The 13,498-nt window shown below is 45.0% G+C and overlaps 1 protein-coding gene across 1 annotated transcript in view; it reads left to right on the top strand.

Moving 5' to 3' along the window:
• The first annotated feature begins 1,958 nt into the window (after positions 1–1,958).
• prim2 (DNA primase subunit 2) overlaps positions 1,959–13,498 on the top strand; it is a 165,049-nt gene continuing 153,509 nt past the window's right edge. Inside the window, exons 1-3 of the mRNA XM_048531973.2 lie at positions 1,959–2,172; positions 3,537–3,640; positions 7,286–7,374. Coding sequence (XP_048387930.1) covers positions 2,025–2,172; positions 3,537–3,640; positions 7,286–7,374 — 341 coding nt within the window. The 5' untranslated portion in view covers positions 1,959–2,024. The remainder of the gene's footprint in view (positions 2,173–3,536; positions 3,641–7,285; positions 7,375–13,498) is intronic.

Here is a 13,498-nt window from a genome sequence, read left to right as displayed (position 1 = left end):
GAGGCGGCGCCGATACAGTCATCAATGTACCGGAGGAAGAGGTGGGGTTTGGGGCCTGTGTAGGTGCGGAAGATGGACTGTTCCACGTAACCTACAAAGAGGCAGGCATAGCTGGGGCCCATGCGGGTGCCCATGGCCACCCCCTTAGTCTGTAGGAAGTGGGAGGAGTCAAAAGAGAAGTTGTTGAGTGTGAGGACGAGTTCCGCTAGGCGGATGAGAGTGTCGGTGGAGGGGGCCTGGTCGGGCCTGCGGGACAGGAAGAAGCGGAGGGCCTTGAGGCCATCTCCATGCGGAATGCAGGTGTACAGGGACTGGACGTCCATGGTGAATATGAGGTGTTGGGGGCCAGGGAATTGGAAGTCCTGGAGGAGGTGGAGGGCGTGGGTGGTGTCACGGACATAGGTGGGGAGTTCCTGGACCAAAGGGGAGTAAATGGAGTCCAGATAGGTGGAGATGAGTTCGGTGGGGCAGGAGCAGGCTGAGACGATGGGTCGACCAGGGCAGGCAGGTTTGTGGATTTTGGGAAGGAGATAGAAACGGGCTGTGCGGGGTTGGGGAACAATGAGGTTGGAGGCTGTGGGTGGGAGGTCCCCTGAGGTGATGAGGTCATGAATGGTGTTGGAGATGATGGTTTGGTGCTCGGGTGTGGGGTCATGATCGAGGAGGCGGTAGGAGGTGGTGTCGGAGAGTTGGCGTCTGGCCTCGGCGATGTAGAGGTCAGTACGCCATACTACCACTGCGCCACCCTTGTCTGCGGGTTTGATGGTGAGGTTGGGGTTGGAGCGGAGGGAGCGGAGGGCTGCCCGTTCTGCGGGGGAGGGGTTGGAGTGGGTGAGAGGGGTGGAGAGGTTGAGGCGGTTAATGTCTCGACGGCAGTTGGCGATGAAGAGGTCGAGGGAGGGTAGGAGGCCTGGGGGTGGTGTCCAGGAGGAGGACTTGTGTTGGAAGCGGGTGAAGGGGTCAGTGGAAGGAGGGTTGGGTTCCCGGTTGAAGAAGTAGGCATGCAGGCGAAGACGGCGGAAAAACTGCTCTATGTCCGACCGTGACTGGTATTCGTTGATGTGTGGTTGTAGGGGGACAAAGGTGAGCCCCTTGCTCAGGACTGACCGTTCGTCCTCAGTCAGTGGGAGGTCTGGGGGGATGGTGAAGATTCGGCAGGGCTCAGGGTGGTTGTCTCCTCTGGGGTTGCAGGCTGTGGAGGTTGTGGGCGGAGCGATGATGTCGTCGGCCGTGGGCGGGGTTCCGTCGGCGTCGGCCGTGGGCGGGGTTCCGTCGGCGTCGGCCGTGGGCGGGGTTCCGTCGGCGTCGGCCGTGGGCGGGGTTCCGTCGGCGTCGGCCGTGGGCGGGGTTCCGTCGGCGTCGGCCGTGGGCGGGGTTCCGTCGGCGTCGGCCGTGGGCGGGGTTCCGTCGGCGGTGTCCGTCTTCCCTGGACTGACCTATCCCTTCCCTACCTCCCCACCTACACCCTCTCCACCTATCTTCTTTGCTCTCCATCTTCGGTCCGCCTCCCCCTCTCTCCCTATTTATTCCAGTTCCCTCCCCCCATCCCCCTCTCTGATGAAGGGTCTAGGCCCGAAACGTCAGCTTTTGTGCTCCTGAGATGCTGCTTGGCCTGCTGTGTTCATCCAGCCTCACATTTTATTACCATTAACCAGTAATAGTTTGCTGTTTCCTAGCGGCGCGACTACGGTTGTACGTGCATAAATCTTATCCAATGAAATAATGTGGATTCACGGGCCATTTTACAATTGGCTTTTTCCGTTGCACGTCATGGCCAATAGAAGAGTTGAAAACGCGAAGCATACTGTCATTGGCTAAACTGGTGGAACACGAATAAGTGGGGGGGGGGGCGAATGCTTGATCCGCACTACGATTGGTCAATCGGCTGACAGTCCTGGCCAATACGACAACGTGGCTGACCGCAACACGTTCTGATTGGTGGCCTGGGTGGCGGGAGATTACAGGTGGTTCAGGCTAGTTCGGTTGTAGGGAGATACTAATTGTAGTGCGTTAGGCCCTGGGTTATGGAGTTCTCCAGGAACAGGTCGCGTCGCTTGCGATGCTCCCCCTTGGCTGAGATCTATCCGTTTCCGATCCAGTTCTATGAGCAACCGCCGACTGAGAACGTCTCGCTGCAGGAGTTCGAGAATTTCGCGATGGAGAGGCTGAAATGTAGGAGCAGGCGCGGGGCCGGTGGAGGGAGGAATAGGGGAGGGTGCGAGGAATGAAATGGCAAGGCAGAGGTTATAGGTGGGAGAGGAGGAGACGTGTAAAGAAAAAGATATGAGGTAATGGAAGAGATAGGTGAAAGGGACAAAGAGGTTAGACCTCAGTTGGAGTATTGTGTATAGTTCTGGATGCTATACTGCAGCCTTTAAGTGAATACATTAGAGGGAGTACGTCAGAGGTTTGCGAGAATAGTTACAGGAATGAAAACCTTCCGTTACAAGGATAGGTTGGAAAGCTGAACGTGTCTTTCTTGGAGAGATGAGAGCTGACGTGTGATTTGACAGGTTTTTTAAATCCTGAGATACCTGGACAGTGTTGATTAAGAGAAACTTTCTTCTGGTTGTAAAAGGATCAAGAGTCAAAGGGCGCGGGCTTAAAAAAGAACTGAATGTGAGATAAGAATCTTTTAGATGCAGTAAATGCCTTTGACTTGGAATGCACTATGTATAAGTGCAATAGAGACAGGTTTAACTGAGGTATTAAGACAATCACAGAACCCTTACAGAACAGATAGAGGCTGTTAGGCCTAATGAGTCGCTGCCGATCCACCGAAGTGCCAGATCCAGCCCGAGCACCCTCTTGCCATAATCCACGTTTACTATGAGTAATCTGTTTAACCTGCACGTCCTTGGACAGTATGGGGCAATTTAGTGTGGCCAAACTAGCAAGTCTGCACTTCTTTGGTCTGTGGGAGGAAACCACAAGAAGCCCATGCAGATATAAGGCAAATGTGGAAGCTCCATACAGACAGCCACCCAAGGTTGCAATCATACCTGGGTTCCTGGCACTGTGTGGCAGCAGTTCTAATTACTGAGCCATCTTGCTGTCCTAAAGAGAACCTTGAGATGGTTGTTTACATTTAAACATTTGTGCTGTTGGGTTACTGACAAAAGTTAACAGTTTGGCATTTGGCAAAATTGCTTAGAGAGCAGGTGCAGACGTGATGGTTGAATGGACACCTGCATTGTATCTATTCTGTGATTCATTAGCATGTTGGTAACTGCAGATCATACAGCCAAGTTTGTGGGGTGTGAGCATTATTAAGACCATTCATACTGAACAAGCTGATGTCTCCTAGCTGCAGCGTCCATTTCTCAACAGGATCTGAATCCAGCTCAAGTTTAGTAGAAATAAAACTTCTTCCTGACAATGAACTCAAACAACAACCTGGAATTTGTTGACGGGAATGATAGTTCTGGTTCAGTGGGTGATACTTTGTCTCACCTGACGTTTGAACTGCTTTTATCACAAACATGAACAACTTCAGTGTTTATTGTAAACTAGAACAATTATTTTTCCCCTTCCAGTTCTCAAGTGTGTAGAAACACTTGGTGTGAGCCATGTCAGGGCATCAGAGGCCTATAACAAGAAACTGGAAAGTGAATTTCGAAAGCTGAAGTTTCCTTACAGAGTAAGTATCGATATTGTGTTGTTAGTATTTTGTTAAAGAAATCAGCACCTTATGTCTGGTGTTTCACCCATGGCTTTCTCCATACTGTTCTCTTTTTCTCACGTGAAGTCATATAGGTGTTGCCTTGTGTGAAGCCATTCTTTTCCATTTGCCGTCTTTCTGAAAGAGCTATTCACTTGATGCCACTCCTGCTATGTCTTGCTTTCTTCAGTTGTTCACTCTCCTCCATGATGGAAGTTTTAATAATGATCACTTGTCTTGATTATAGTGAGTCTTAAACAGACCACTGTACTTCACAGAGATATTACAAGTGAGACTTTGGGGTAAATGAGCAAAAACTTAAACCTGAATTGACCTATGAATTCAATTACTGTGAATCAATAACTGGGTCAGTTTGAACTGAGGCAAATAACTGATAAGTATTTCCCTTAAATTTGGATGACAGAATGATCTGGTTATAATACACCATGTCACTTGAACCTCCTTGCACTTCTTCCTCAACGCTATCACCCTGCTGTCACTTCTGTTCTCCCTTTGCAATTCTTCTGTATATCCTTTCAATTCGTTGTAACTCTTGTGTTTCTCCTTCCCTTTAAGTGTTTACATGCTCTTCGCTTAGACAGCTACCTATCTTGTATAGTTCCATGTTCTCACCTCTCTCTAATTAACAAGTAGGGGTGAGAAATTTCCCCCATTTGACAGAATTCTAAATTTCCACTAGGAAATTTGTGCTTTTTGAATTGCTTTTCTCCCCAGGTGGGCCGCAGAGGAGCTGCTGCTCAGCCTGGTACCCACTTGCAGCGGCTACTTTCATTCATCCTGCAGGCAGGCTCTTTGTGGTTGCTGGTGGACTCCCTGGCTTCGGGAGGTATGGGGTGAGGTTTTGGTAGGAGGTGACATTTGGCAACAAAGTTGGAATCTGCTGAGTTTGGCAAGTGTGGTGGAAGGCAACAGAACCTGAGCGTTTGTTGGTAAAAGCAGTGGTTGGTTGGGCAGAATGATTAATTAAGAGGAAAAGGACGTGGGGGTTTGGTAGAGGAGTTGCTGAGAGGTGGGTTGCAGGTGTTGGGTGAAGATCAATGTGGAGTGAGATTTAGGCGAGGGCTGATTTTAAAGTGAGTGTGGGGAGAGGGTCTTCACTGAGCCTTCTGCCACCAGGAATTGTGGAGCACCTGGCTGAAACTTAGGTTTTCGCAAAGTTATTTAACAGTGCAAATGTTCACGAACGTCATCTGCAAAATACCTTGCAAAAACTGTGACAAAAACTATATCGGAAAAACAGGCAGAAAGCTAGCCACCAGGATACATGAACATCAACTAGCCACAAAACGACATGACCCACTATCACTAGTATCCTTACATACAGATGAGGAAGGACACCACTTTGATTGGGACAACACATCCATCCTAGGACAAGCCAAACAGAGGCACGCACGAGAATTCCGAGAAGCATGGCATTCCAACCGGAATTCCATCAACAAACACGTTGATTTGGAGCCCATCTACCATCCTCTGGGGTGGGGTGGGGGGGGAAAGAACAGGAAATGACATTACCAATGCAGGAAATGACACCACCAACCCAAGGAAACCTAAACAGATAAATAGAAAGCAGGACATAACACCAGCGCTTCATCGGAGGCTCACTGATGATGTTACCTAGAATGGTGACGAATCGTCTGAAAATTAACCTTCCAGCTCAGTGAGCAAACTCACATCCAGCAAATGTTCACATTTCTCTGACTTGTGTGCTTATCTATCACATTTGAATGTTAATAATTAAAGTGGCTGTGGTACACTGCTTTGTTGCTGTTTAATTTTTGCTGGCAGTTGATTTTCAAGAATTCGTTTCATGTTTTTTATTTCTGGAAGGAGGGCATCGCTGGCATGGCAGCGTTATCCCTATTTGTTCTTGAAGGTGGTAGTTATCAAAATTCGGGCTCTCTTCAGAAAATGGTCAAAGACAAATAAGCTTTTGAAATATTCATGATGAGGAATCCTAAATACAGTAATAGTTTTAAAAACAGTTTTCTAGCCCTTTGCTTTTCTTTGCATGTATGTAGTTCTGCGAGGAAATGTTCTGTTTTTTTTGTACGGACTTCAGCTTATATACTCTAACTATATTAAATGCTGAAATATTGGGCGTCATTTTGATGATTTATTAAAATTCATTGGTCCACAGTGAGTGTTGGCAATGACGGGAGGTAACAAAGGGAAAACTACTGTTCCTACCCACTTAGTTGGAGTTGAAAAATTTGACCCATTTGAAATGGCCTGTAAACATTTCCATTCACTACAGATCATAAAAGATGATATTACTGTATTTGGGATTCCTCATCATGAATATTTCAAAAGCTTATTTGTCTTTGACCATTTTTACCTCGTAGTTTCTCCTGAATTCATTAGATATATGAGCATCTGTATCTTATTTATGGTCACTAGGTTTGGTTTTCCTCACAAAAAATCTCTCCATAACTACCATGTGGAGCTTCTTCAAATGTTGAAGACCTCTATTGGCTCATTGCTCAGCTTTCTAGAGAAGAAAGATTTGGCTTGTTCAATCTTTCCTGTTTTGCTATCATTCTTTGGAAAACCTTTCTGTATTTGTACCTTTGCCAGTTCTCTCCATCTTTTGAGAATATCCTGGGTCAAATAATCTGTCCCACCAACATTTGTACTTTTTCTTTCTAAAGTGACACAATAATTGAAGCTTCATGTGAACATTATTAGGAATCCTTTGAAAACATCTCAAACTTTGTTGCCAAGCAACATAATCTGACACTGGACGGCTGGTGATCATGCCACTTAGATTTTGTTACTTCCATCATTTGGGTGTGAAGTATGGTACAGGTTACAGAAGGAGTTAGGTAACATTGGAGGATTTAAGTGTGAACTGGAATGACATTGGCTGTTAGAAGGGAAGAAAAGAACAGTCGTGATACCTGTTGGGCATGGCCGACTTTGGATTTATTCGTGGATGTGATTGCCGCAAGTTAGGACAGCACTTATTGCCCTGGACAAGGTGGTGCTGAGCCTTATTGAGCTACTTCTGTCCTTGGGATGTGGAGCATCAAAAGTGCATAGGCGTTACATAGGGGCTTTGATCCATTGTCGATGAAGGCGCTATATAGTTCCAGTCGGGATGGTGTATGACTTAGAGGGGAAGATTCATCATATTTGTTGTATCAAAATGTTTTCATAATTTGAAACGCCTTGAATAAATTTTATTCTACCCACCTCTGCCCTGAGGAGAAAAATCCTTGAATTTTAATTCACCCGTCTTAGAATCAGAATTTTTAATTCTTCTTGTAAATCTGCCTTTGCTTTCTAACTGTTCTTACTTTATGATTTTAGTAACAGCATTTTTATTTTGTTTAAAAGCAAAATATTGTGGATCCTGGAAATCTGAAATAATGACAAATTGCTGGAGGAACTTAGCAGCTCTGGCAGCATCTGAGAGTAAAACAGTTGACCTTGCCAGTTTTGAGAACAATATTGGAAAAGAGTCATTTGGATTTAAAACAATAACTCTGTTTTTCTCTCTCCGTAAATACTGCCCGACCCACTGAGTTTCTGCAGCATTTTTTAATATTTTATTTTATGATTAATTCTTCAAGGTCCTTCTCTCTCTCCTTGCTTCCTTCCCAGGTTTCAAATGAAGAGAGGCTGGATGAGTATGAAATAAGAAGGAAAGACCACATCTCTCATTTCATATTGCGTCTTGCTTACTGCCAGTCGTGAGTAGAACTTGTAGAACATTTTTTGATGTGGCCTTTTAGAAATTGTGACTCTTTTACGGCCAGAGAAGTTGGGGGATTCTGACATGTCCATTTTCAAATTCTAAATACATAACATTCAATTCATGGGAATAGTAATCCTCTCTTGTTAATCCATAGTAATAAATTTACAAGGTACCTGATCAGTTGTGTGACCTTCTGATCTTTCACTTGTAAATTCTGTGTCAGATCCTCCTTTGTTGCTGGCACCTGGGGAGGGAGTGAGGCTCCTAAGGCTTGTGTTTTCAGGTTGACCTGTTGACTATGGCCTGGTGTAATGTGATTTATGACCTTGCCCACCCCAGTCCAACTCCGGCACCTCCGGGTCAGTTTCTCATGTTCGTTATCTAAAGTTAAAGAAAATGCCATTCTTCCTCACTGGAGGTAACAACACTTTACAATTTACTGGAGGGCAGCATGATGGCTCAGTGGTTAGCACTGCTGTCTCACAGAACCAGGAACCCGGGTTCAATTCCGCCCTCGGCGTCTGTTTGTGTGGAGTTTGCACGTTCTCCCTGTGTCTGCGTGAGTTTCCTCCAGGTGATCCGGCTTCCTCCCGCTGTCCAAAGATGTGCAGGGTAGGTGGATTGGCCGTGCTAAATTGCCAATAGTGTTCAGGGGTGTGTAGATTAGGTGGGTTATAAGGATGGGTCTGGGTGGGATGTCTGAGATCCGGTGTGGACTTGCTGGGGCGTAGGGCCTGTTTTCAAACTGCAGGGATTCTGTGATTTGCAAAGCTTGTGTTTTTATCCCTGAAAAGTTGCCAGCCAGGTTGATAGTGCTGTTAAGAAGGCATACGGTGTGTTAGGTTTTGTTGGTAGAGGGATTGAGTTCTGGAGCCGTGATGTCATGCTGCAACTGTACAAAACGCTAGTCCGGATAGTGTAGGGGGATGGGGTTAGATTAGTTCATAGGTCGGCGCAACATCGAGGGCCGAAGGGCCTGTTCTGCGCTGTATTGTTCTATGTTCTATGTTCATGTTCTAAAGCATTCAGAAAGAAGAAATTAAATAAACAAAAATGAACATCCACCAGAGTGTGCTGTGGGATCATTTATGAGCTTGTATGATTTTATTAATCATGATTCAGTGAGTTGTCCCAAATTTGTGGTGACTTTTAAAATCCCATTAATCATCAGTGTATGTGGAGAGAGACCAGTGGTTTGGGATCTGATAGGAAAATTTCTTTTCCCAATGTTACAGGTAGAGTTCCCTTCCCCATCTCCTCAGCTATTGATCAGTAAACAGTAATTCATTTCCAAAGTTTGCCATCCCTAGCCTAACTTGGGCCAGTGTCCAGTTCATTCATTTGCCTATATTAAATTAGTCTGGTTAAACAATCCTTTTGACTTTTAAAACTCTGATCCTTGTTTTTGGATCCTCCTATGGCATCAACTCTTTTGTTCTACTAAATATCCCCCTCATGGGCCAAATGTTTATAAAAGCAAGTACTGTCCTCCAGATCCCTTTTATTGCATGCAACATCTACCTCTGTGTCCAAAGCTCTGTTGTCATTACCCTGGTGCAGACAGAGTATCAGAAATCGATTCCAAAACTCTGTTAGGTGTCACAAGTATGAAATAGACCAATTGAATCTCCAGTACGGTCAATACCTGACTGTGACCACGGTCTAAGATTTAAAAAATACTTTTAGCAGGTTTCAGTAATGAATAGGAGAATATTTTAAAGAAAAGTTTAAACACTTACTTGTTAGAGCACACCTTTTGTTATAAGGTATACCTTTGTTATAAGGACCAGGGGCGCAAGATGCACCACGAAATAGATAGGGCATGTCAGAAAGGCAAGGTCACGGTGATCATGGGGGACTTCAATATGCAGGTGGATTGGGTGAATAATGTTGCTGGTGGATCCAAAGAAAGGGAATTCATGGAATGTTTGCAGGATGGCTTTTTGGAACAGCTTGTGATGGACCCCACAAGGGAGCAGGCTATTCTGGACTTAGTGCTGTGTAATGAGCCTGACTTTTTATAAAAGATTTTAAAGTAGGGGAACACTTAGGAGGCAGCAATCATAATATGATAGAGTTCAGTCTGCAGTTTGAGAGAAGGCAAAATCAGATGTAATGGTGTTACAGTCAATTAAAGGTAATTACAGGAGCATGAGAGAGGACTTGTTGAAAATCGACTGGAAGCAGAGCTTAGCGGGGAAGATAGTAGAACATTACAGCGCAGTACAGGCCCTTTGGCACTCGATGTTGTGCCGACCTGTCATACCGATCTGAAGCCCACTAACCTACACTATTCCATGTACGTCCATATGCTTATCCAATGACGACTTAAATGTACCTAACGTTGGCGAATCTACTACCGTTGCAGGCAAAGCGTTCCATTCCCTTTCTACTCTCTGAGTAAAGAAACTACCTCTGACATCTGTCCTATATCTTTCATCCCTCAATTTACAGCTATGCCCCCTCGTGCTCGCTGTCACTATCCTAGGAAAATGGCTCTCCCTATCCACCCTATCTAACCTTCTGATTATTTTGTGTCTCAATTAAGTCACCTCTCAACCTTCTCCTCTCTAACGAAAACGGCCTCAAGTCCCTCAGCCTTTCCTCCTAAAACCTTCCCTCCGTACCAGGCAACATCCTAGCAAACCTCCTCTGCACCCTTTCCAAAGCTTCCACATCCTTCTTATAATGCGGTGACCAGAACTGTACACAATATTCCAAGTGCAGCCACACCAGAGTTTTGTACAGCTGCAGCATAACCTCTTGGTTTCAGAACTCGATCCCTTTATTAATAAAAGCTAAAACACTGTATGCCTTCTTAACAGCCCTGTCAACCTGGGTGGCAACTTTCAAGGATCTGTGCACATGGACACCAAGATCTCTCTGCTCATCTACACTACTAAGAATCTTACCATTAGCCCAGTACTTCGCCTTCCGGTTACTCCTACCAAAGTGCATCACCTCACACTTGTCTGTATTAAACTCCATTTGCCAGCTCTGCAGCTTATCTATGTCTCTCTGCAACCTACAACATCATTCGTCACAGTAGAGCAACAATGGCAAGAGTTTCTGGGTGTAATTGAGGACACAGTACAAAGGTTTACCCCAAAGAAAAGAGAGATTTTCTGGGGTGGGATTAGACAGCCATGGCTGACAAAGGAAGTCAGGAAATATATCAAAGAAAAAGAGACAGCCTATAAAGTGGCCAAGAGCACTGGGAAATCAGAAGATTGGGAAGGCTACAAAAACAAACAGAGGATAACAAAGAAATGAGGAAGGAGAGGATCGAATATGAAGGTAGGCTCGCTAGTAATACTAGAAATGATGATAGTAAAAGTTTCTTTCAATACATAAGAAACAAACGAGAGGCAGAAGTAGACATTGGGCCGCTCCAAATTGATGCTGGAAGGCTAGTGATGGGAGATACGGAAATAGCTGAAGAACTTAATAAGTACTTTGTGTCAGTCTTCACAGTGGAAGACATGAGTAGTATGCCAACAATTAGGGAGAGTTGGGGGCAGAGTTGAGTATGGTAGGCATTACAAAAGAGAAAGTGCTAGAAAGGCTAAAAGGTTTAAAAATTGATAAATCTCCTGGGCCTGATGGGCTGCATCCTAGATTCTGAGGGAGGTGGCTGAGGAAATAACAGAGGCTTTGGTTGTGATCTTTCAAAAGTCACTGGAGTCTGGGAAAGTCCCAGATGATTGGAAGTTTGATGTGGTAACCACCTTGTTTAAGAAAGGATCAAGGCAAAAGATGGAAAATTATAGGCTGATTAGCCTAACCTTGGTTGTTGGTCAAATTCTAGAATCCGTTGTAAAGGATGAGATTTCTAAATTCCTGGAAGTGCAGGGTCAGATTAGAACATGTCAGCATGGATTTAGTAAGGGGAGGTCGTGCCTGACAAACCTGTTAGAATTCTTTTGAAGAGGTAACAAGTGTGTTAGACCAGGGAAACCCAGTGGATGTTATCTATCTAGACTTCCCAAAGGCCTTTGATAAGGTGCATCACGGGAGGCTGCTGAGCAAGGTGAGGGCCCATGGTGTTCGAGGTGAGCTACTGGCTTGGATTGACGATTGGCTGTCTAACAGCAGGCAGAGAGTTGGGATAAAAGGCTCTTTTTCAGAATGGCAACCGGTGACGAGTGGTGTTCCGCAGGGTTCAGTGTTGGGGCCGCAGCTGTTCACCTTATGTATTAACGATCTGGATGAAGGGACTGGGGGCATTCTGGTGAAGTTTGCCGATGGTACAAAGATAGGTGGACAGGCAGGTAGTACTGAAGAGGTGGGAAGCTGCAGAAAGATTTAGACCGTTTAGGAGTATCGTTTAGGAAATGGCTGATGAAATTCAACGTGAGCAAATGTGAGGTTTTGCACTTTGGAAAAAAGAATACAGGCATGGACTATTTTCTAAATGGTGAGAAAATTCATAAAGCAGAAGGTCAAAGGGATCTGGGAGTGCTGGCCCAGGATTCTCTAAAAGTTAACTTGCAGGTAGAGTCCGTGATTAAGAAAGTGAATGTAATGTTGTCGTTTATCTCAAGAGGGTTGGAATTTAAAAGCAGTGATGTGCTTCTGAGGCTTTATAAAGCTCTAGTTAGGCCCCATTTAGAATACTGTGTCCAATTTTGGGCCCCACACCTCAGGAAGGACATACTGGCCCTGGAGGGTGTCCAGCGGAGATTCTCACAGATGATCCCTGGGATGGTGGGTTTAACGTACAATGAACGAGTTCAGAAGGTTGAGGGGAAATCAATAGAAACTTACAAGATAATGTATGGCTTAGAAAGGGTGGACGCTGGGAAGTTGTTTCCATTAGGCGGGGAGACGAGGACCCGTGGGCACAGCCTTAGAATTAGAGGGGTTAAACTTAAAACGGAAATGAGGAGACATTTCTTCAGCCAGAGTGGTGGGTTTGTGGAATTCGTTGCCACAGAGTGCAGTGGAGGCCGCGACGTTAGACGCCTTCAAGGCAGAGATCAATAAATTCTTGATCTCACAAGGAATCAACGGCTATGGGGAGAGTGCAGGGAAGTGGAGTTGAAATGCCCATCAGCCATGATTTAAATGGCGAAGTGGACCCGATGGGCTGAATGGCCTTACTTCCACTCCTATGTCTTATGGTCTTGTAACACATGCCAAAAACGTGACTAATTATTAATAGGCAAATGGAGACTCCAAGCCATTTTTATTATTTTTTTTCTTTTGAATTCTGGACCTAAATGGGAAACTGCTGTTTGATATTAAGAATTGTGGAAGATATTACTGCACTTCTCAACCAAGTTGCTGGTAACTTATGAGTTACATCTACATTGTTACTTTCCTCAAACTGTGAGGGAAGATGTCTAAGGTGTCATGTGTGTGTATTCGAGGTGAGATTGTTGATTGGTTTGTGGAGGTCGAAGGTCAGCAGCATGACCACAACACTTTCACCTGGGCAGGCAAGCAGAATATGTGTAAACAATGCAAGGACAGAAAACTCCAGACTGCAAAGGAAAGTCTCTGTGCAGCAAAGCTGCTAAAAAAGTGAAAGATACCAACCAACCTCTCCCACCGCTTGCTGTAAAGTGTTGCCTCTAACCAGAGAGTGAAAGAGTGAACAACTAATGTGCCAGAAAGTATTGGAGGAGCCAAAGGGACATCTCATCAAATCCGAGAGATTCACCCCCGCAGAAGTAGGAAGATTCAGCTTCCAGCAAAAGAACATTATGTGGTTCAGTTTTGTAAGAGAAACTAATATTACATATTTCCATTTGGAAACGTAAACTAAACATATCTCACACTTCTGTTTTTTTTTGTCTTATATTTCCAAATAAAATATCACCTCTAAAGTGTGAGTCAAGATTCTGCCTGTTCAGTGACTGAAATGATGGTGGCTTTGAATCAAGGAAAAGCCACAGTGCCTTGTTGAAGCGCAATTTCCCTCCAATCTTGATGTGTGACATTGGTGTGTTGTGGTGAATTGCTGAACAACTGCTTTTAAGATCACTCTTTCCACTAACCTTTAGTGGCCTCTAAAATGCCATACTTTTCCTATTTCCTGATTACCTGAAACTTTGGGAGGAACAGTTATTGCCTGAGGTGTCCCAATCTATTATGCAGGAATAGTTACTTGAGAT

This window comes from Stegostoma tigrinum, chromosome 4 (assembly GCF_030684315.1).
Source record: "Stegostoma tigrinum isolate sSteTig4 chromosome 4, sSteTig4.hap1, whole genome shotgun sequence".
Taxonomy (NCBI): Eukaryota; Metazoa; Chordata; class Chondrichthyes; order Orectolobiformes; family Stegostomatidae; genus Stegostoma; species Stegostoma tigrinum.
Note: the sequence above shows the minus strand (reverse complement) of the source record. Positions and strands in the feature narration are given on the sequence as shown.